This window comes from Gorilla gorilla, chromosome 8 (assembly GCF_029281585.2).
Source record: "Gorilla gorilla gorilla isolate KB3781 chromosome 8, NHGRI_mGorGor1-v2.1_pri, whole genome shotgun sequence".
NCBI classification, from domain to species: Eukaryota; Metazoa; Chordata; class Mammalia; order Primates; family Hominidae; genus Gorilla; species Gorilla gorilla.
Genome location: NC_073232.2, coordinates 97,971,827 through 97,993,069, shown reverse-complemented (window position 1 = coordinate 97,993,069; position 21,243 = coordinate 97,971,827). Strand labels below are relative to the sequence as shown.

Sequence of the window (21,243 nt, the reverse complement as noted above, 5' to 3'; positions counted from 1 at the left end):
GACGTGAAGACTCAACTGAACAAAGGCAGGAGCCAGGGACAATGTCCTCAACAATGCCAAGAAGCCTGTAGCTTGCTAGCATGGCCTATTATTGTCTGTGATGTTTCAGTGCTGTCACTAAGCCCATAATGAGGCCCCCATCATCTGGTGCGAGCCATGGTAAAAAGGAAAGAAGCGGCAAAGGGGTGTCTGTGTGCTCACTATAGCATTAAAGGCAGGCACTTTGCTGCATTAAGAACATTCTACTTTGTTTTAAGATGGCCAGGTGGCAGTGTCAGGTTTGCATCTCCTTCCAGAAAGTAAAGCACCTTGCATTCCCTCCAAGTGCCCAAACTCCAGGCAAAGTTAGAATTGTTGTTCAGGATAGAAGAGAACCTCTGCTGTGGATGAGTGCGACAGAGTAGGGCTTTAGCTGTCGCTGCAGGCAAGTTCCTGATGGAAGAATCTGCCGCCACTGCACTGATGTGGAGATAGTGACACCAGAAACCTGCACCTGTGTGTGCATATATATGTTTACATGTGTGTACAAACATATATGCATGTGAGTGTGTGCATGCATATGTGCACACATATTTATGGGTGCATATATGTGTGTGTGTTACACATGTATGTGCGTGTGCACAGGTGTGTTTGTGTGCAGGCATGTGTGTACAGTCATGTGTGTGCATGTGTAGGGGAGTGTGCAGGCATGTGCATACCTTCACATGTGGGCAGTAAAAGACAAGTGGCAGAAGCCTGGCGTGGCACCATAACAGTCAAGCCCTGTCCCTAATGGGCTTTCCTCATGCACAGGGGGGCTCTAGACATGTGCTTGTGCTTGATATTAAGTCACCATTACTCTGGGGCACTGAATTCAGGGCTATTTTCCACATTCACCCTAAGCAGAGCTCAGACAAGTTCTAAGTAGAAATATCAGTGGGTAAGATATGCCACAGTTCTATTCTCCCCTATTCCTCATCCCCAACTATTATTCTCCCCGACATTTCTGATCTGAGAATCTCAGTCACCTGGCACTAGATTTTCTGCACTCTCCATGGCTGAGCCCTCTAATCTGAGACATAGGCCCATGGCACTGTGACCAGGAAGCTCGTCTTAGAGCCCACCTCTAGCTGCTCTGCCCTTCTCCTCTCCATGAGATGTTTTGTGGCTGGCCTGCACACCTTTTATGTCTAGTCAAAGTGAGTGGCCTCAACCAATGCTGGCATTTGTAGGCCAGAAAACAGTAGCAGAGTTGCTGTGCTGTCTGGTGGGTAGGAAGACCGTTGAGGATGGGTCCCTCAAATCCCACCATCAAGATGGCTCACCAATCAAAGCTGACACAGCTGGCCAGGCCTGCCTGACTTCATGGTAATTTTGATCTTTCAGGCAAAGAAGGGGAACTACGCCTTCCTGTGGGATGTGGCCGTGGTGGAATACGCAGCCCTGACGGACGACGACTGCTCGGTGACTGTCATCGGCAACAGCATCAGCAGCAAGGGTTACGGGATCGCCCTGCAGCATGGCAGCCCCTACAGGGACCTCTTCTCCCAGAGGTAGGCTTGGGCAGCGAGGTGACTACCACTGTCTCAGGACTCTAGTGGTCGAGGGTAGGAGAATAACCTCTTAGAAGATAAGAGCCAACGCAAACATCTTTGTTCATCACATTTTCCTAAGCACATACTATGTGCCACTGCTTCCTCCTCGCCTACCCTCAGACCCTGTGGAAGTATATGGTCCCTGCCAGGAAGGCTCAGAGTCTCTGTGGGATCTCTGATATGAGCAGGTAATGCCAGCCTAGGGCATATTAGCACATGGCAAGGATGTCTTCAGGATGCTAGGTTAGAGGCAGGGAGAAAAGGGCATCTCACCAGACCCAGGATATCTGGGAGAACTTCCCAGAGGAGGGGACACCCCTGAAGCTGGAAGAATGAGGAGGAATTAGCCAGAAAAATGAATAATTAGCAGGATCTGATAAGGGCCTACTAATCACTTTTAAAGAGAAATGTACCTGTAATGTGGCAGTGGTCAATGCGGAGACTTTAAAAAAGTAGGGTCAGAGAAGCAGAATGTCTCCATATTTATTTGCACGTGGCTGGATGGGGCCTCTGAGTGTAGGGCAGAACGTTCCTGGTCCAAGGAGATGCTGTCTGCTGGGGCAGGGAAGGGATGTGGCCTTAGCCAGGAAGGGTGGAAGTGGGGCATGGGTAGTTCAGTGGCCTTTGTCCAGTAGTCAGCCTGCAAACAGGGGCTCCTGTCTCCAAGGTATCTAAGCCTTGGGCCATCTTCTTGCACATATCTGTGAAGGGCATTTTGCTGGGTGAAGGGATGAATCTGCAGAGCCTAGTGCAGAAGCCCTGGGGCAGGCTCTGCCAGAGTCCACCCAAATCCAAAATGAGGCAGAAGCATCTGAATGAAAAGGCTGGCATCGTGCCAGGCTCAGGGGCAACACTCATTGACTGATTAATGCATGAATTTCAGTACTAAGGAACTTCTATTTGGAGACGTGAGAGTCCTTATAAACCATTTCTTTAACATCCTGCAGTTCAGAGGGCAACTAGGATATCTGCGTTGCTGAGCCAGCTGCTGGCAGAGCTGGGAGTAGAATCCAGGTCTTCTGAGCCCTAGTGCTATGCCCATGTGGCTCCTGGATCTCCAAGCACCACGACCTCCCTTCTGTCACACTCTAGATGTCCAGATTGTGCCCTTCTGCTCATGAGTACCTGGACCTCGGCCCCATCAAGGGAAGGCTGAGGAGGAGGGCCTGCAACCAGTCCGTTCAGTGGCTTCTTTGCAAAACTAAGGAAAAGAGTAGGGCTAATTAAGGTAAATGAGGCTTTTGGGTTTTCCCTTAAATTTAATCAAGTATACATTCTGTTCCTCCCTCTGCTCTCTGGAGCAGAGAGAGATGACAAGAGGGAAGGAGGAGTAGTGATTTATCAATTGCTCAGATTAAATGCATGAAGAAAGCATGGCTTCTCTCCAGGATTTATAACACGTTGGTGTTCTTGAGGTTCGCACCAGTTGGTTTTCCGAGATGGGAGGCTCAGGATGATTCCACAGACCATCAACCTCTGAGCATCTCTCTAGAACAGATGGTAAGAGAGCCCATGGGGCCAACACAGCAGCAGCACCAAGACTGCCCATGTACCCCAAGGCAGCGCTCATGGAAGCACAGGGGCCCCAGCGAGGAAAGGTTAGAGTCCCCGTGTGCTCACACTGCTCAGATGGCTCCTGAGAGTCTGCTGAAGTGAACACTGACACACTGGAAAGAAGAGGCAGCAGACATTAGTCCAGGAACCCGGGTCTTGGCTGGATTGCTGAATGGAGTCAGAGCAGAGGGGGCTCCCATTAGGTCAGAGCAGAACCTGAGAATACTCAACCTGGAGAAGGTGGAGATGAGTGGGGAGGGGTGTGGCTGCCCACCTCCAATATCGTAAGCCTTGCTGGGGGCAGAAGGAGTGAGATGTCCTTTGTGTGGCTGCAGAGGACCAGGGCCAGGGCCAACATGGGGTGTGTGATTCCAGAGGCCAGGCTTTCTGAAACAGGCCTGCCCACTACCTGTCCACTCACTGACCGTGAGGTCCCTGTGCGAAACCTCCCAACAGAGACCCCATGGGCTGCTCTCCTGACTCCAATAGTCACCATAATCAAATGTGGCTAGTCCAGTTTCCATGTCATTTTGGCAAATAGTGATTGATTACTATTTGCTTTCATCAGAAGGCATGTGCTCTGTGATTGACTATAAGGAAATGTCACCAGTGGCCTGTGCTCGCCTCCCACAGTTTCCTCATCTTCCTGTATGGTACAGTTCCTCCTGGGCTGGAATTATCCCTTGAGTGGGGACACTCAGACCTCAGGTTGCCAACTTACTGATGCCAGTGGTTCTTTAAAAGGCTCTGTTGGGCTGGGTGCAGTGGCTCCCAGCACTTTGGGAGGCTGAGGCGGGAAGATCACGTGAGGCCAGGAGTTCAAGACCAGCCAGACCAACATAGCAAAACCCTGTCTCTACTAAAAATGCAAAAAATTAGGTGGATGTGGTGGCACACATCTGTAATCCCAGCTACTTGGGAGGCTGAGGCATGAAAATTGCTTGAACCCAGGAGGTGGAGATTGCAGTGAGCTGAGATTATTCCACTGCACTCTAGCCTGCGTGACAAAACGAGACCCTGTTCTCAAAAAAAATAAAGGCGGGGGGGGCTTTGTTGTATGGTGCATACAGAACTGTGAGCTGCCTCTAGCTTCAGAGGAATGAAGGGATAGGTCCTGAGAGCAATGCCTCATGCCATTTGCAGAAAATAGGTTCTGGTATAAATGACAGGTTCCAGGCTTATGTGGAACTGCTATAACTGCCTTTCCCTTCATCCTGGGAACTAAACTATTTCCTTCAATAAAGATATGCTCCTTTGCTTTGGCAGAGGACAGGATGTAGATGTATGTGTGTGTGTGGCAGGGCTTATGTGCTATAAACAGGCTTGCAGACCACAGCATGCAGATTGGGCATTCAATAAATGTTTAGCAACTTAATAGCCATTTATTGAGCACCTACTGTGTAGCAGGCTCCACAGCTATTGAATGAAAAAAAGCACCTGCAATTATATCTGTCTGGAAAATAGAACAACTGGCTTCAGGAAGTGGTTATTATCCCTCTGGCTTCCTCGTAAGCGGGAGTATGGATTATTATGGTGTGCATTAGTTTAGCCTCATTCTCAAAGTCATTTTGTGCCCATGACTTGTTTTATCTTTCCTCTGTCCCTTCCATACTTAAATTTCCTTTTTGTTTGTTTAGGTTTTTTGTTTTATGTTATGCTTTCGTATAAATTGCCTTACTCTCATTCTGGGATAAGATTGGGTATAAAAAATGCATACAACTATAGGGAGCAGGAAGAAGAGAAGGTCAGCAAAATTAAGCAACTTGCCTGACTTTGCACAGGATCTGCCTAATGAGCGGAGGAGTGGGGATCTGACCCCACAACCACCATCTGGCCAGAGCCTCACCATCCCCTGGGCCAGAAGCTGGCCCCGGGAGAACAGCCTGCTGTTCTGGAAAGAGCATGGCCTCCTGGGTCAGAATGACCCAGCTCTGATGAGCAGCATCACCACTTTCTAATTACAACAGTGGGCAAGTCATCTAGATTCTGAGCTTTAGGTCTTTGAGATGTAAAATAGACATAATAAGAACCACTTTGCAGGCTGTTATGAGGATTCAAACAGTGTAATATGATCAGCTCCTACTGTGTTCTCTGTAAAAGGTCGCTCATGTCAGTGCTGGCAGGATAAGGCTACTGGTCAATGTGGCCATCAGGCTGACAAGTACTAACCAGCTTTTATGGAGCTCTGATTACTGGCTGGATCTCGAGCTAACGGTCTGTATGTGTTCCCTCTTCTCATTTTGTCGCAATATCCTGTGAGGTAGGTACATTTATTATAACCTCAGGCTTTAGTGATGAGAGAGCTAAATCTGAGAGGCTCCAAGCCTGGATTTGAATGGATATCCATGAACACGAAGCTCTACTGTATATCCATAGCTAGCTAGTTCTTCAACTGCTGACCTCCTCAAAGGCCCTGAGGTCCTGCCTATCTGTCCCTGAGGTTCCTGCAACTGCCAGGAGGCTCAGCCTCCTCACCCCTACCAGCAGAGACTTATTAAGGCCAGTGAACAGGCAGACATGCAGCCACGGAGTTGGCCCGACATGATCCATATGAGGTGGTGCAACACTGCGGCTGTCCAGTTCACCATGTGTTGTGCCATGAGAGAGGTCCGTAGTGTTCTGGGGCAATCTAAGCATGACCCCAAACCATATAAATGCACATGTATCTTAACAACCATAAGTCACTGAATGCACAGCCACATTCTGTGTCTTACATGCTGATCAGTGCCCTAAGCACTTAAAGGACATTATATCAATATCTAACCACAGCCATCTTAGTCAAGTTTTCATTACTCATTAGTACATTCACACATTTATTGACACAACAGACAGCCTTAGTGGTGCCAGCCACTGTGCTTGCTCAGGGAAAACAGAGTAACCCACAGCTCCTGTCCTGAAGGATCTGCTCATCTAAGTGGGGGTCAACAGTTTATGTTGCAAAGATGAGAACACTGATCTTTAGTAGGAGCAAGTCCCTGGTCCAGGTGAGGTCTGGTGCCTCCAAAGCCAATCTTTGCACTGAGCCAGGCCATTCCCAGCCATCAGGAGGCCATGCTATACTGGGCCCATGATGCTGACACATCTTGGGACCCCCTCAGGGTTGTGGCTCTTGTCTCCACCAGACACAAGCCCATGTGTGGGAATTGAGCAAGGCCTCAGGTCTGTGGTCACAGCTGACCTGGAATGCAGGTCCAGGGTAGAGATCACACAACTGTCCAGTGGGCAGTGAATTTTTCCCGGCTATAAACAACTGTTGCTCTCTAACGACACACACCCAGAGAACTCAGAGGGACCTCTACTGATGATATCAGTCGAATATATCACCATGGATCAGGCTTAAAGAGCTCCACTCCCCAATGGAAAGCTTGGGTGTTTGGGGTCTGGGTACTACCAGCTACCACTGGCTCTCTGTTAAGACTTCTGGGTTACAGACAAAATACCACAACCAAAGAAAACCACAATGGGGAGTATAGAAGCAGCATGGGTTGTCCCACCATTGCACACATGATGAAATCGAAACTGCCTCTCATGCCCCCTCAGAGCCTGTGTTCTGGGCTCTGCCTTCTTCCCTGTCCTCACCTGATGCCTGCTCCCATACCACCCAATAGCCTCACTGGCCATTTTTCTGCTTCTTAAATGTGCTAAGTGCTACCCCAGACATGACTTTCACATGGGGTTTTAGTCTTAGGAAGTTTCTTCCTCCCCCAAGTTGAAAGCCAACCCTGGCAGCCTCATAATGACTTTTGGCATGACATTTCACCTCTCTGTGCCTTGATTTCCTTCTCTGTAAAATGGGAAAATAGGAATAACCATCTCAAAGGACTGGCATGCAAATGAGGATTCAACACTATTTGCCAAGCATGGAGGATACTCCTTGGCACTAGAACATGCTAGACCCATGTGAGCTGTCTTATGATTAGTCATCCTTCAAGCTTCCCCTTACATATTAGCTCCTCAGTGAGGATTTCTCTAGTCCTCCAGTGGACAGCACTCACCATGTGGTGTTTCGTGGAACCTCTACTTTGATTCATTTTTTTAATCACAGCTCTGCCTGCACTATGATTGAGCTAATTTTTTTAGGGTCAGTGATTGTATCTCTAGACCATAAGCTTAGTAGTGCTGAACATCATACTAGGCAAAGCACAGAAGATCCTCAAATCAAATGACTGTATGAATAATTTGGTGAATCCCAGTGGGAGAGACTTAGGATATAGTAATGAAAGCTCAAAAGAAAGCATTTTCATGATCAGGAATATCCTAAATCCACAACCTAAATGTTTGCCTCTTTCATGTCTGTTTCCTAGTTTTATCTTGAGCTCTTGCCACAGAATCCATGTAATGGGCCTTACGTGATTTGCTGTTAGACTTTATCCTTGGGCAGTGGGATAGGGTGGGAGAGGGCAGAGGGGCTGTTGGGGAGGGGAGTGACAAAACCTAATGTGTGTTTTGGGAATAACACTTTACCTGCAGTGTGGAGAGTAGACTGGGAAGAGAAGAGCTAAGGCAGAAAGCGGCTAGGATGGCTCAATGTTGTCTGTGGTGGGACCAACATGGTGGGGCAGGGGCCAGGGCCCTGGTGGCTGAGTTGATGAGGTCAGTGGCTATAGCTCACCTTGATTGTGTCTTGCAGGATCCTGGAGCTGCAGGACACAGGCGACCTGGATGTGCTGAAGCAGAAGTGGTGGCCGCACATGGGCCGCTGTGACCTCACCAGCCATGCCAGCGCCCAGGCTGACGGCAAATCCCTCAAGCTGCACAGCTTCGCCGGGGTCTTCTGCATCCTGGCCATTGGCCTGCTCCTGGCCTGCCTGGTGGCTGCCCTGGAGTTGTGGTGGAACAGCAACCGGTGCCACCAGGAGACCCCCAAGGAGGTCAGCACCCTGGGGCCTGCCCTCCCTTTCGCAGCCTAGACGCAGGAGTGTCACATTGGGCCACTGGGAGGGCAGGTTGTTTCTAGTTAGTATTTACCTGAGTCATCTTGTCTGGAGACAGCAGTGTTTTATATTGGGGGATTTTGTTATTGTTTTATTTTGTTTTTAAAACTAGAGAAGAAATGTAGGGGATGTTTTCATGCTTGAACAAAGTGCTGCAGTACCAGCCTTAGCCACTAAAGTCCTGTATTTATCTATAGAGCAGGTACAGCGTGGGCAGCGCCAGAGAGCCCTTCCCTACCCTGCCCTGCCCATGTGCCTCCACCCTGACCTGGAGAGACCACCTGTAGGGTAAGAGAGGAGCCCATTCCTTCCTGATTCTCTTTGACTTCTCACCAAGGGACACAGGGCGCTGCTCTCCCAGCGCATCAGGGGATCCCTGTCCCTCCCAGCACTCCTTTCTCCCTATATTCCTCCTCCTTGCAGGGCCCAGCCTTGCCCCTGTCCCTCCTGGGTGCACCCAGCCTGGGGGACCCTAGCTCTGTCCACACTCCGGGTTCTGGGCACACATTTCTCCCTGTGTGTGCCAACTGCAAACTGATTCGGCCCCTCCACACTTCCTTCTTACTGGATTTGTGTTCTGCAAGCTCTTTTTTTTAATTTTTTTTTTTTTTCTGAAATAAAGCCTTCACCAAGGTCCCCCAGAGACCTTTGCCCTAAGGAAGGGTGGAAAGGAGTGTCATTTGGTGGTGATGCTTTGCCAGCAGAAACTCCACATGCCCAGCCACACCATCCGTGGGGCTGTCATTCTCTGCCACATAGACCTCAGCTATGTCTAGAACCACAGCTCTGCTTAGAGACTCTGTGGGTGCAGATGGATATAAACCTCAAACAGGAAGTGGTAAAGCAACCTGCATCAAACCCAAAAGCACTTCTGTTTTGTTTTGTTTTTTTCTGTTTTTGTTTTTACTGGAGGCTCAGATAGTACCGGGCAGTTCATTAAATGGTTTCAGAGGTAGAAGGTCCAAGGGGCACAAAAAATAAACTGGGGCAGGAAAGAAAAACAGCCAGGAGGAGGTAAGAGCTGGCGGGCTCCTTCTCAGACTGATTTGGGGAAGGGATTTGGCACCTCTGGACAGGAAGGCTGGGTCCACCATATCTGTGGCCTGGGTGTCTGGCCACATCGCACCCTCCATTCATTGGTCCATAGGGCATTCCTGGCAGGTCAGGGGTGAGGACAGGGGTGGGCGTCCTTCGCTCCTTTACAGGACTCTGCATTATACCAGGTAGTGAGCTCTCTGTCCTTATGCTGTCTCTTCCCTGGAAGAAGGACACTGCTTAACTCAGTACATCTGCAATGTTCGGGGACATCTGTCTTCCTCTCCGGCCTTCTGTGTATCTCCACGTAAGGGAATGTGAAGCTGGGGCCAGCTGCAGCCTCAGTGGCTGTCCTATCACCCCTGGAGCTCAGAAGGGAAGGAAGACAGACTTTTGAGGAAAAGGGCCTGAAAGGAACAGTTGATGGTTCTGTCCCAAGCTTCTTTGGCTACTGGAAAATTTTGTATAAAGAAGTCAGTGGGAGGGACAGTGAATTATTCTGACTAGCAGTTGTAAGGAAAGGCTACACATATCTGACCTCTCCCCATCATGTCAGCCCCTCCACGCCATGACCAGTGTGCACCCTTCACCTGCTTGTTACCACCCAGGTCTCTATGCACAGAAGCATCAGTGGGCAGCTGTGGTGGGGTGGCCCCAAAGCCACCCCCAGTAGAACCAGGAAGGATGAGAAGGATGGGAAAGACCAGGCCCCCAAATTGGCACACGTTGCACCGGCTCCGTGTTGTTTGTTTTGGGTTTTGCTTGTTTTCCCTAAGTCTTCAGCCTGGTTTCCTCTGTGCAAAGGCCCCTTGTGTCAGGGGAGCAGGGGAGGGTCTCCAGGTGGATGAAAATTGCACTGTCAGGAATTTGTCTTCATGGGCAGCTGTGGGCAAGGGTGGGGGCCTGGAGACACAGGTTCAGGCTCAGCCCCAGCCTCTAGCCTATCATCTGTGAGCCACATGCAGGGAGAGCTTGTCCTTTGGATGGGAAGTCATTGTCTGCTTTTAGCTTTGTCCCTTCACAATGCCTAGTTTAGTGACGGTTTGGACAATTTCAGCCTGGACCACCCACAGTTAATTGTTGTGGTCTATGTGTGTGAGAGAGACAGAGAAAGAGAGAGAGAGAGACTGGTGATTGTTAAAGAGACATAGATAGGAAGACAGAAAAGAAAAGAGAAAAAAATGGAGAGACCAGGAGACCAAGGGATAACCTAGCTGTGAGGAACAGCTCCTCCTTTCTTGCCGGTAAAACATCCTACCTTTTATTCTGGCTTCTGCATAAGTCCAGGATCTCAGTTATGAAATGATGAATACATTAGCCCTGCTTCCAGAATGTGGGACTTCCTGCCCCTGTTGCCAACCTGCTTCCAGATAGGAATGAGGACACATGGAGAGAGGCAGGTTGGAAAAGCACAGCAGCTGCCTGTCCTCCAACCCCTTCTGGTGTTGCTAAGAAGGGTTGCATGGAAAATGTTCCATCTTTTTCATATTTTTATGGGTTTCCAAATTTCAAATGCAATGTCTCCCTTCCTTCTTCCCTCTCTCCCTTTCTTCCTTTAATAAGCCTGCCTATAGAGACCTGGCCCCTGCCTTCAGGGAGCTTACTTCCTCATGCACAGATGTGGCAGAGAGCTGGGCCCAGCAGTCTCCACTCATTGAGCAGGCTGTACTGCAGTGATCAGCAGGTATCACAAAAGCACCAAGGACATCCAGCCCAGCCAGGGCATGGTGGGGTCAGAGGGGTTAGGGGTGCTGGTTATTGAAGACTACTTGGGGCTCAGAGCTGTTAGAACTAAGCTTTGAAGCATTGATACAAACCCTGGTACTAAAGATGAGATAGAAAGTTGCATTTTGGGCAGGGTGAACAGCGTGGAGGTGAACAAAGTCATCATACCTCCTGGAGCTCAAGGGCTGAAGTGTCAACGTGGGGAAGGAGATGCTGGCAGGGGAAGCTGGGGAAGGATACAGGGCCTGCTCCGAAGGACTTAAATGCCAGACTGAGAGGTTTTGACTTTATCATGCAGGGAATAGGCAGGAAACGGCTCAAAACAACAGTCTTTTAGAAGCATATTCTTAAAACCTTCAAAAAATAATGATGGTATTTAATCCAGAACTACTTTGTGCTACTGATTGCCTGTGTTTTATGGGGCAGCATTTGCAATTAGGTGAGAGTGTCTGGTTAATCTTTGAATGTTTCATTTTGAGGCATTGGCCGTATTTCTTAAGAGCCAGAAACCTGTCTTTGGGTGGAGCCCAAGTTGTGCTTAATGGCTTGCTCTAGGATGTCGTCACAGTTTAGACGCTTACTTGAAGAAGAGTAGTAATGTGCGTTCAACCCCTTAATATTCATGTAGATTTCAGCTCATATTTTTTCTAAGGAATCAGACGATTATGTAGTTACCCACTGCAGGTGAATGCACCAAGCTCCATGGATGCAGTAAAGAGCCACTCGCTAGATTTATGGGGGATGTGGAGCCATTGCTCTGAGAATAAAATATTCATGAAATAAAGATGAGAACTGCACAAATGGGAGATGACATGAGGAGTGAGGGATGAGTCATCCATCACTGGGCTCAGAGTTTGGAATTCTTGTTGCTTTCTGCCTTGCCTGCCCTCCCCTGGCCCGGTTTCCATTGCACACAGGAGCTGGCTGAGGTCAGGGTGGCCGGGCAGCAGGGGGCAGAGAGGAAGATGGCCCCTCTGTTCTGGCTGTGGGCAGCCTCTGTCTGCATGCCCCAACCCACTATGAAAGATTAGATCCCAGGGGTCCTCACTTCTTCAACTCCACACCCTTTCTTGCCTCCACTTCTTTGATGTCTTCTTCAACTGCATGTAAAGAGTTTGCCGGTCTGCACATTTTTCTTCTTCATTTATGCCAACCCACAGCGTTGCACTGAGGATTCAACAAGGGAAGGCATATAAAGTGAATTAAAGATGTGCCTGGCCCAGAGACATGCTTGGTTGTTGGTGGCCAAGGGGCTACTCTGTCCAAAGGTCCTGGGCTAGGCAATGAGGAATATGGGAGAGACAAGTGACACCTTAGGGCTCCTTTCCTGTGCTGAGCAATCTTGTTAGCCCTCTTCAGTAGTTGAAGAAGGCATCCTTATCCCTGATGAAATCCATCTCAGAAGTGAGAAGGGTAGAGATGGGATGTGAACGATGTGTCTACCTCTGTACCCCTGCTGCCTCCCAGGCGCAAGCTTGTCAAAAGGCCAGGGCACTGTCCTTTCCTCTGGGTATGTGCATGAGCCCATTGGGTTCCGAGGTAGCATTTTCCAGAGGACTTGGGAATGAAGGTTGTGACTTGGTGCTCTACCCGGGGCCAGGCTCCTGGCTCCTGGCTTCTGGCTACACATTTACATTATCTGAACCTCAGTCTCTCCCTTCTGCTGGAAACAACCTGGCCTGAGAACTATGCTCAGGAGCAAATGGCTTAGCATGAGAGTAAGAATAGTGAGTGTGCATATTTCAGCCCACGGCCTCCAGTGAGAAGCCATGGAACATTTACCATACACCGCTGTGTATCTCAAAACCAGATCACTTGGCAAAGCCTTCCTGCTTGCTGCCACCACTAGCAGCCCCCCTTGCTGGGTGTGCTCCACATTGCCAGTAATGGTTTACCTGCCTGTCTCTGCTTCAGATCCACCAGTGCCTCCTCACCTCTGCATTCCCATCAATGTGCCTTCTCTCTGGAACAGTGGAAGCTCTCATTAAGGGGTGATGAATATAATTCAAGTATTGAGCACTTTCTATGTGCCAGGGACCAAGATAGATGCTTTACCAAGAACATTAGCTCATCTGGTAGTAGGAGCTCAAACACGTTTATTGAATGAATGAACTAGTCAAGACTCCCGTAAAGAAGACATTACTAATGTTAAATTGTTGTGTAATCATTGCAGCTGGATCAATGGCTTTTAATTCTGGCTGCATGTCAGAGGTGATTAATTCTGGGGCTTTTTAGAAATACAGATGCTTAGGCCCTGTTTCCCAAAGGGTCATATTAGGGAGATCTGGACTGCCATAATTTCTAAAATCTCCACCTGTGCTTCTGATATCCAGCCAAGGATGAAAACCACTGATTTACGCCAACATTCCAAGGTGAGGAGCTACTGGGGTAATGAAATTTGAGTAGAATGAAGTCTCACTGGTATGGGGAGGATGAATTTCTTGACACACTGGTGTCATGGAAAAGAGCCCAGGTTTTAGGCTGGGTGTAGTGGCGCATGCCTGTAATCCCAGCACTTTGGGAGGCCAAGGCCGAATTGCTTGAAGCCAGGAGTTGGAGACCAGCCTGGGCAAAAAAAGCTAGATCCCAGTCTCTACAATTTTTTTTTAATTAGCCAGGTGAGATGGTATGTGACTGTAGTCCCAGCTACTCAGGAGGCTGAGGCAAGAGGATTGCTTGAGCCCAGGAGTTCGAGGCTGCAGTGAGCCGAGATTGGGCCACTGCACTCTAGCCTGGGTGACAGAGGGAGACCCTGTCTCAAACAAACAAACAAAAAAAAAAAAAAAAAAAAGGAAAAGGAAAGAGCCCAGGTTTGGGAACCTGGTAGATGTGAGTTCTCGTCCTGACCTTCCACTTACTGTGGAATTGCATGACCTTGAGCAAGCTGCCGTACCCCTAGCCTCAGTCATTCCTCGGTGCACCTGCTGCTACCACCCACGATGTGAAGTCATTGTCGGTTCACTCTCATTGCCCTCCCTAAAACATCTGCGATTGAACTGATGAGAACTCTTTCTCCTGATGCTTTGAAAAACTGCCCACCATCTCCTGAGACCATTTCACTTACGTACTTGAGCTCCTTTGTCCTTACCCAGCCAATACTTTCAGACCCCTAGCCCGGCCTGTTGGGGTTGGGTAAGTCTTGGGAACAACACTGAAGATTGTGTTGGTAGCATTTCTCCCAGCCCTTGGGTCCCATTTAGCACCTGGTTGGTCTCAGTGGTAACAGGATAATGCCACCAACAGCCAGCTCAGTCAGGGGGAAGTTCCTCATCCCCAGTTTTGTTCCTGCCCAACTTACAATAAGAGCTGTTGGACTCCAAGCAAAGTCTGTTCTAAGGAGTCCCATGTGTAACAGGCTGTTACAAAGATGATAGTTTAGTTAATTACCGTTTTCCAATACACTGTATTATTTCCACATTGGTGAACAGCAGCTTAATTACAGAACTTTATCTCTGCAAGACAGTGCCTGGGAGAGGTTCCCCAGTAACCTCTGTTGGTGCATCTGTCGTCATGTTTAATATGGGATGAGAAACGCAGAGCTGGAATTCAGCTGGATTCACGGGTAAACACAGTCTGTGAATTTTATATCATATTCAGGGATGTTTGACTAGGTCAGTTACCTACAGTAAATTAATGAAGATAGCAGTAAGTTTCCAAGTCTGTTTTCACAGCTGTCATTACCTGGCCAAATACCGAAACCTTGGGATAATGAGGATGTAAACGGATGTAGTTCACATAAAAAAGCCCATTATTTGAATTTGCATAACATAATAGAATGCAGTATTTTGTCTAAAAGATAGATAATTATTCACATCACTCCTGCCTCTTTCCTTGAGTAGGCTGATTACTCCTGTCTCCTCTTTCCTTGGCTGGAGACACAGAAGGAACAGACAGACATGACTTTATGAGTGCTAAATCTATGACCCCAGGTAATACAAGCAGACCATGCTTCCAAGGTTTCCAAACCAGGCGGTCTGTCCTGCGCACCTCAGCTCTGGCTCCCACAGACAGCAGCAGGAGCAGGCGACTTAAAGGACACATTGTGAGACACAGCAAATGGCTGCATTTGTTTTCCAGGAAAGATAGGAGTCATTTGCTGCAGTTATACACATTTGCTTATTCAGTTAAATAACCAAAATAAGAGACTTGAGATGGCACCCTCATCTCCCAGGGTTTGTCCTCGTGTTGGAGCTATTGGGAATGATGGAATTTGAGTAGAATGAAGTCCCACTGATGTGAAGAGGATGGATTTCTTAATAAGCAGTTGGGAAGGAAACCCCCTGGAACGTTTGTCCATTTGGTGTAGACACTTTCTGTGTGTCTTGACACGGAGACTTTAAAGGCGAATGATAACTGCAGTAGGGAGTTGGTTCCCGCTGCACAGCTTTGCAGTCCTTAGAACTGCTTCATCCATACTTAATTTGAGACAAGCAAAAAAAAAAATGTGAGTAAAATAAACTTAGTCAAGCTCTTTCTTCAGAAATAATAGACTGGCAGAGAACTAGTTATCTCCACATTCAGTCCTTGATTCTAAATGCTCCAGTATTACCCGATCCATTCCCCACCACCGCGTTTACTATTCCAGCTTGGCACTTGACAATCCACCATGCTCCAGCATCCTCTCACTTGCACTTCAGTGGTGAAGTCATCCAGCTCAGAGACGTCCCTCACTTACATCTTCCTTCAGAGAATTTTGGCTGGTCTGTCTTCCCCGAAGCTCTCATGTTTGTTTCCCTGGCATTAAATAGAGAGAGTTCTTTCACCTTGTCCCTTTCTTCCAACCTCTTACCTCCCTGTGGCTTTCTTGGACAGGAAGTTAATCTTTCCCTCTCTCCAGACTCTAACAAAATGGGAGCATCTCCTGAACACCCTGGGCTAGTGCTCAATTGACTGAGAAAAAAGGCCAGGCCCTCTATCAACTGCCAGAATCCAGAGTTGAGCAGCCCTGGAACCTAGACACCTGCTTCCCACTTTAATTGAGTCCACTCAAACTTTCTTTCTTTTCATCTTCAAAGGGGTCCTTAAAGTCCTGAAGGGAAATTAGAAAAGAGGATAAGGGAAGATTATGCAACTGATTAATTACTAACTAGTTCTTCCAATGGTCCCAGGTCATCAGTTTCCCTTCCGTGGAAATGAAAGTCTTTGCCAGTGAGGGTGACCAGCTTGTTCAGGCTTCTCCAAGCTTTGCTAGCTGCAAAGAAGAGAGAAGGTTATCTTATTAAACCCTAAAAGTACCTGAATTCCTCTCTCAACTACTTCAGCTTCCAGACTCCCTGGTACTTGTTTTGTGCCCTTCATACATTTTGAAATGAACATGCCTTATAGATACAAATATTCGCCAAAACGATTGTAGCACTGATTCTGGCTAATACAGATGACACTGTATCCACAGTTTAACAGGAGCTCATAGCAGCCCCAAGAATGCTAGAGATGCAGGCTTGATGCTGGGCAAGAGTCAGGGCTTGTCTGGAGGCCCAGAACACTAGCAGGATGGCTGTGGAAAAGAAAGTTTGGCGGAGTCCCACTGCTGCAGCAGATGAAGCACCTGCTGCTTTCTGTCTCTCTGTCTCTTTGTTCCGGATTCAGCTTCAGTCTTACTGTCCTTATTTGGATCATGGTCCTGTCTCTTCGTTAGGTAACCTGTCTCTTGATAGCCTGTCAAACTGTTATCCAGTGGGGATAGTAACTCCCTAAAAGCAATAAACCATAGACTTCCTTGGGAAAAGATCATTGATGCTGAGTGGCGCTAAGCCACTAACACACTGTATAACGGTTATAAAATATTCCTAAAGTAGTCTTACATGCAAAAATGAAAACAAAGCAAATAAAATAGAATACACAAAAAGTAGCAAAGTTGAACAGAACTGGCTCCACCATGGTGTAAGGTAATTAGGAAAATAACTTGAATTTGGTTTGCTCTATATTTTACAAACCTTTGAAGGAGTCAGCATAAACATTTCATGAATAATTTAGCTGGGACAAGTAGAAGCCTGGCATTCTCCAGCCAGTTCCCCCAATTTCCCGACGACACTTGCCATGCAGAGGTAACCCTAACTCAGAGATGGTCTCCCAGCACCAATGAGCTGAGCTCTGCTTGTGTGGGTGGGCTTCAGATCACTGGAGTTGTGACTGTGCCTGTGAGGCTGTGCCGATGGTTTCTGATGTCATTTTCACCTATGACAGCGAGCCACATCCCATAGCATCCTCTATTCTCAAACCAGTTGGCTGTCTTGATTTCCTCCTGCCCTGGAATGACTTGTCAGTTGTCCTATGGGTGTTGTCAGTTTTCTTGTCCTGGGAAAGATTCTAGGACTGACAGCAGGTGTCTCATCAGAAGCCAAACCATGTGTGCCAACCATGAACTCATAAAGGTGTGGAGAGAGCAGTGGTCCCACCTTCTATATGCCAGGGGACATTGAGGCAAGGAGTGAACTGCAGAGCACTTCACCTCCTTGCTTGAGGAACACTGAGTTGACCCTTTGTGGGGGTTAGCCCTGTGATTCATGCATTCATCTGGTCGGGGCTCATGCCTATCATTCAGTTGAACTTCTGGGGGTGGAATTCCTCTCCCACTATCCCCACAGAAGCTCAAAGCAGTCACTGGAATGGCTCTTAGATTCATGTAATTCCTTCTTTTTCCTTCTGAAGGCATATTCAGGGCTTCTACATTTGTTAATATTTCTAACTCCCCTGCAAGGTGGACAGGGGATGGGTTCCTTTCTCCAATACAAGATGCCAACATGAGACCACCTGCAGGGTTGCCTGGGAGCTGAGCTTTGGGATTGTATTTCTCTAGGAGTTTGAGGTGAGGGAAAGGTCACCACATTCCCTGGCGCATCAGCACCCATGCTGCTTACAAAGTCCCTGCAGCCTTAACCTCACCGGGAAGCTCATATGGCTCCTCTGCTGAGCACCAGGTCCTGTGCCCACCTCACAGCGGGGAAGCCAAGGAAGGAGATGACGTCTTCCTTGAGCTTTCAGGCAGCTTGTCTGCCTTTAATTATTCTGACATTGTAGGCAAATCATCAAGTTATTTGAAAGGAACAATATTTGTTCTGTTTTGTTTTCTTTCTTAAGCAAATAAACAAACCAAGTAATTTCCTGTGATATCACCCACTGTGGTGAGACAGTATCAGGTGTGAGATCACCCACTTAGATAGCCTTGAACCCTCATGAAACCAGGAGGGTCAGCTGACCCTGGGGAAGTCCCATTCCTCACAATCTCCACCCAGGAACCCACGCCCCCTTGCCCTTCCAGACAGGGATATGTCCCCCTCCTTGGGCTGCCTGAAGAGATTGCACAGGGAGGACACAGGTCACTGGGTGAGGCAGGGCTTCTCTCTGGCTCCAGGCCTCCAAGCTGCCTCTAACACTGATGGGCCTGTGACTCTGATGAATCATTGAACCTTCCTGAGCCTGAGCCTCCTTTTGTGCAAGGTGGGGATGATCATACAAAGTCTTTTCATCATCTTGAACTCTAAGTGGCAAATTCATGGGGCACCTTAGGGGCTCAAGGACTATTTCCTTTATTCCTTTGGGACTTCTTCTTCTCCTGTCTCTGCCCGCTCTTGAAAGCATCTTGTCCTAAGGGTTGGTTCTGGGTATGGCAGTGACTCTAAACTGAGTACAGAGGCAAGGCAGGATGCAGCCAAGGCCTGTTGATGGCATCTTCTTTGCTACATAGGGATCATGTCTCCCCCCTGGCTTCCCCAGATAACTGAGGGTTGGCCATATAATTGAGGGGAGGTGGGAGCCACATGAAAGGGATACTCGCCCACAGCCCAACAGGCTGACCAGGCCTGGTGCCTCCAGACATCCAGAGCTGTAGCAAGCCAGCCTTGACTCACTGTTAGGGCCCCACCTGACCTTCCTGTGCCTTCCCTCCAGGACAAAGAAGTGAACTTGGAGCAGGTCCACCGGCGCATGAACAGCCTCATGGATGAAGACATTGCTCACAAGCAGATTTCCCCAGCGTCGATTGAGCTCTCGGCCCTGGAGATGGGGGGCCTGGCTCCCACCCAGACCTTGGAGCCGACACGGGAGTACCAGAACACCCAGCTCTCGGTCAGCACCTTTCTGCCAGAGCAGAGCAGCCATGGCACCAGCCGGACACTCTCATCAGGGCCCAGCAGCAACCTGCCGCTGCCGCTGAGCAGCTCGGCCACCATGCCCTCCATGCAGTGCAAACACAGGTCACCCAACGGGGGGCTGTTCCGGCAGAGCCCGGTGAAGACCCCCATCCCCATGTCCTTCCAGCCCGTGCCTGGAGGCGTCCTTCCAGAGGCTCTGGACACCTCCCACGGGACCTCCATCTGACCGCGCCGCCTGCCCTCCTGCCCACCCTCCCACCCACCCGACCAGCAGAGCTTTTTAATACAAGAAAACAACAACACAAACCACACACACTCGCACACACAGACATACACAAAGACTCTTTCATTTTTGTTGTACATATGTGTAAATAATGACAGAATGGAGTGGGGTAAAAGTGTATTTTGAATATTCCCAATTTTCGAAGTCAGTAAAAAAACACAAAAACTGTATGAATGACTTTGTAAATTTTGTTCTATATGAATAAAAAGGCAAATTACTTGTGATCATTCTGAAGTGCCAAAGGAGCCCCCCCATTCCTGGGCCTTTCTGAGGGCAGGAGGGGCGACCAGATAAGGAGCCCCTCTCTGATGGGGGAGAAGGGAAGACGAGGAGCCCCACATGCCACTCGCTGCCTTGTCCCACAGCTTGCTGCCCCATTTCTTTGCTCCTGGCCCCTCGTCCCTTTTAGTCCCTCAGCTTGATAAAGAGTGAGTTTGGAGCCCGCGTTGGGCTGGCCCACTGGTTTGCTGTGCTGTAGGGTGATCGGCTGTTCTGGGTAGCCTGGGGCTGAGGAGGTGCCCTGGACTTAGGGCTATCCTGTCCTGTCTTGGATCTTGCGGGACGAGTTGGTCACCGCTGTGTGTGTTGCAGTGTGCCTCTGCCCCATGGGCCCGAGAGAAGCTGACAGTTACCCATAGTGAGGTAATTGAGGGCTTTGATACTGAGCTGTTCTCATATCATCCTGTTGGCCTTGTTTTTCATTTTCTTTTCAAAATTAGAAGAATCAAAAAGTGATAGAATATTGGGGGAAGGAGGGCAGACTCCATCGTTTCCTCAGGGAGACTGGGCAGAGGTGGGGTTGGTCTGGAAGAAGGTCCATGGGGGCAGGGAGTTGCGAGGTGGGGTTAGTTGCATGGACCAGGTGAGGTGGTGGAACAAAAGGCCAGGTAGAGGAAGAATATTCCCTTGGGTTTGGACCCATGGTCCCAGGTGAGAGAAGGAAGTGAGGCCATAGCTGCAGGGAGTAGAAGCTTTGTGGTGTCAGGCAAACGGATTCTGTTAGTAAGAGTTGGGGGAGGTGCCCAGGTGGGTGGACCAGTACTCCAGGTGATGGGGCATGCTGAGAAATAGAGAAAAGAGACCATGTTTATTTGGGTAGGAGGAAGCCTTGCCCCTTAGGTGAGAAGCATAAGTGTAACTCCCATCCACCAGGGAAGTTGCTTGTAGCCCCAAAAGTAAAGGCCTATCTCTGGGTCATAAATCCTGCAGGCAGTCCAACAAACAGGGCTGGCTCCAGCACAAACCCTCCCTTCCAGCTTTACGACCCTCTCCAGACCAGACCTGGAGTCCTCTTCAAGCAGCAATCCAACCCAGAGCAGGGGCCCTCCCCACTCAGGGCATCTGATATCCTCTGAGATTTCCAGGCCTATCCCTGTGCAGGTACAGCTGCAGGGAAGCCCAGTTTTCTAAGCCTAGGACCACCTAACAGCGCCCCCTCCTTCAGTTGCCCTTTCTGAGGCAACTAAACTACAGAATCAGGGAAAGAACTATCAGGAGTGGAACTGGGGGAATCTGAGTTGTGTCACTTCAGTTCCTCTCCTAAAGACAAAGGTTAGTCTGATCTCCAGACCCGTCAGAATGGAATACACAGCCCACAGCCCAGTCACTGAAGGAGGTGGAGCTCCCACAGCCAGCAGTAATCAGGGAGCTGAGAGCCTGGGTCTGTGATCATGGAGAAATACAAAGTCCTATTGATTGCTTCTTCTATAGCCTTGTAGAGTTTCTAGAGAGATGTATTTATGAGGGTGATAACTAGCCCAGGATTGATTTCTTTCCTAAAGTCCCTAGTGACATGATTGAGCAGTAAAGAACGGCCAAATCACACAGTCAGCTAAAAGCACTGTGGGGAAGAGAGTGTTTATAATTATGTTATTTATCGCTGGATGCTGAGAATGGTCTGATATTCGTGCTACCTAGGCAATCCATTGACATTTCTCCAATCAGAGCATGTGGACCTTGGAGCCAGGCATGCTCAGAGAAGCCTAGGTGGGCTACCATGACCCCGAGGAAGAGCAGGCTTTGTTTTCCATCAGCACGTTGGGGGCCCT

The 21,243-nt window shown here is 48.8% G+C and overlaps 1 protein-coding gene and 1 long non-coding RNA gene across 5 annotated transcripts in view; one reads left to right on the top strand and one right to left on the bottom strand.

Moving 5' to 3' along the window:
* Positions 1-19,437, top strand: part of GRID1 (glutamate ionotropic receptor delta type subunit 1) — a 765,377-nt gene extending 745,940 nt beyond the window's left edge. For 2 of the 3 annotated variants that reach the window (XM_031015574.3, XM_055353885.2), the window contains 3 exons: positions 1,366-1,532; positions 7,759-7,999; positions 18,710-19,437. In XM_031015574.3, coding sequence (XP_030871434.1) covers positions 1,366-1,532; positions 7,759-7,999; positions 18,710-19,138 — 837 coding nt within the window. In that variant the 3' untranslated portion in view covers positions 19,139-19,437. Of the gene's footprint in view, positions 1-1,365; positions 1,533-7,758; positions 8,000-8,259; positions 8,350-18,709 lie in introns of those variants that run through there. The other variant, XM_055353886.2, reaches the window with a different exon arrangement.
* Positions 13,715-21,243, bottom strand: part of LOC109028660 (uncharacterized) — a 29,940-nt gene continuing 22,411 nt past the window's right edge. The window contains exons 3-4 of one of the 2 annotated variants that reach the window (XR_010135257.1): positions 15,910-16,013; positions 14,508-15,556 (exon numbers count right to left, since the gene is read on the bottom strand). This is a non-coding gene — a long non-coding RNA (uncharacterized lncRNA). Of the gene's footprint in view, positions 16,014-21,243 lie in introns of both variants that reach the window. The other variant, XR_002007690.4, reaches the window with a different exon arrangement.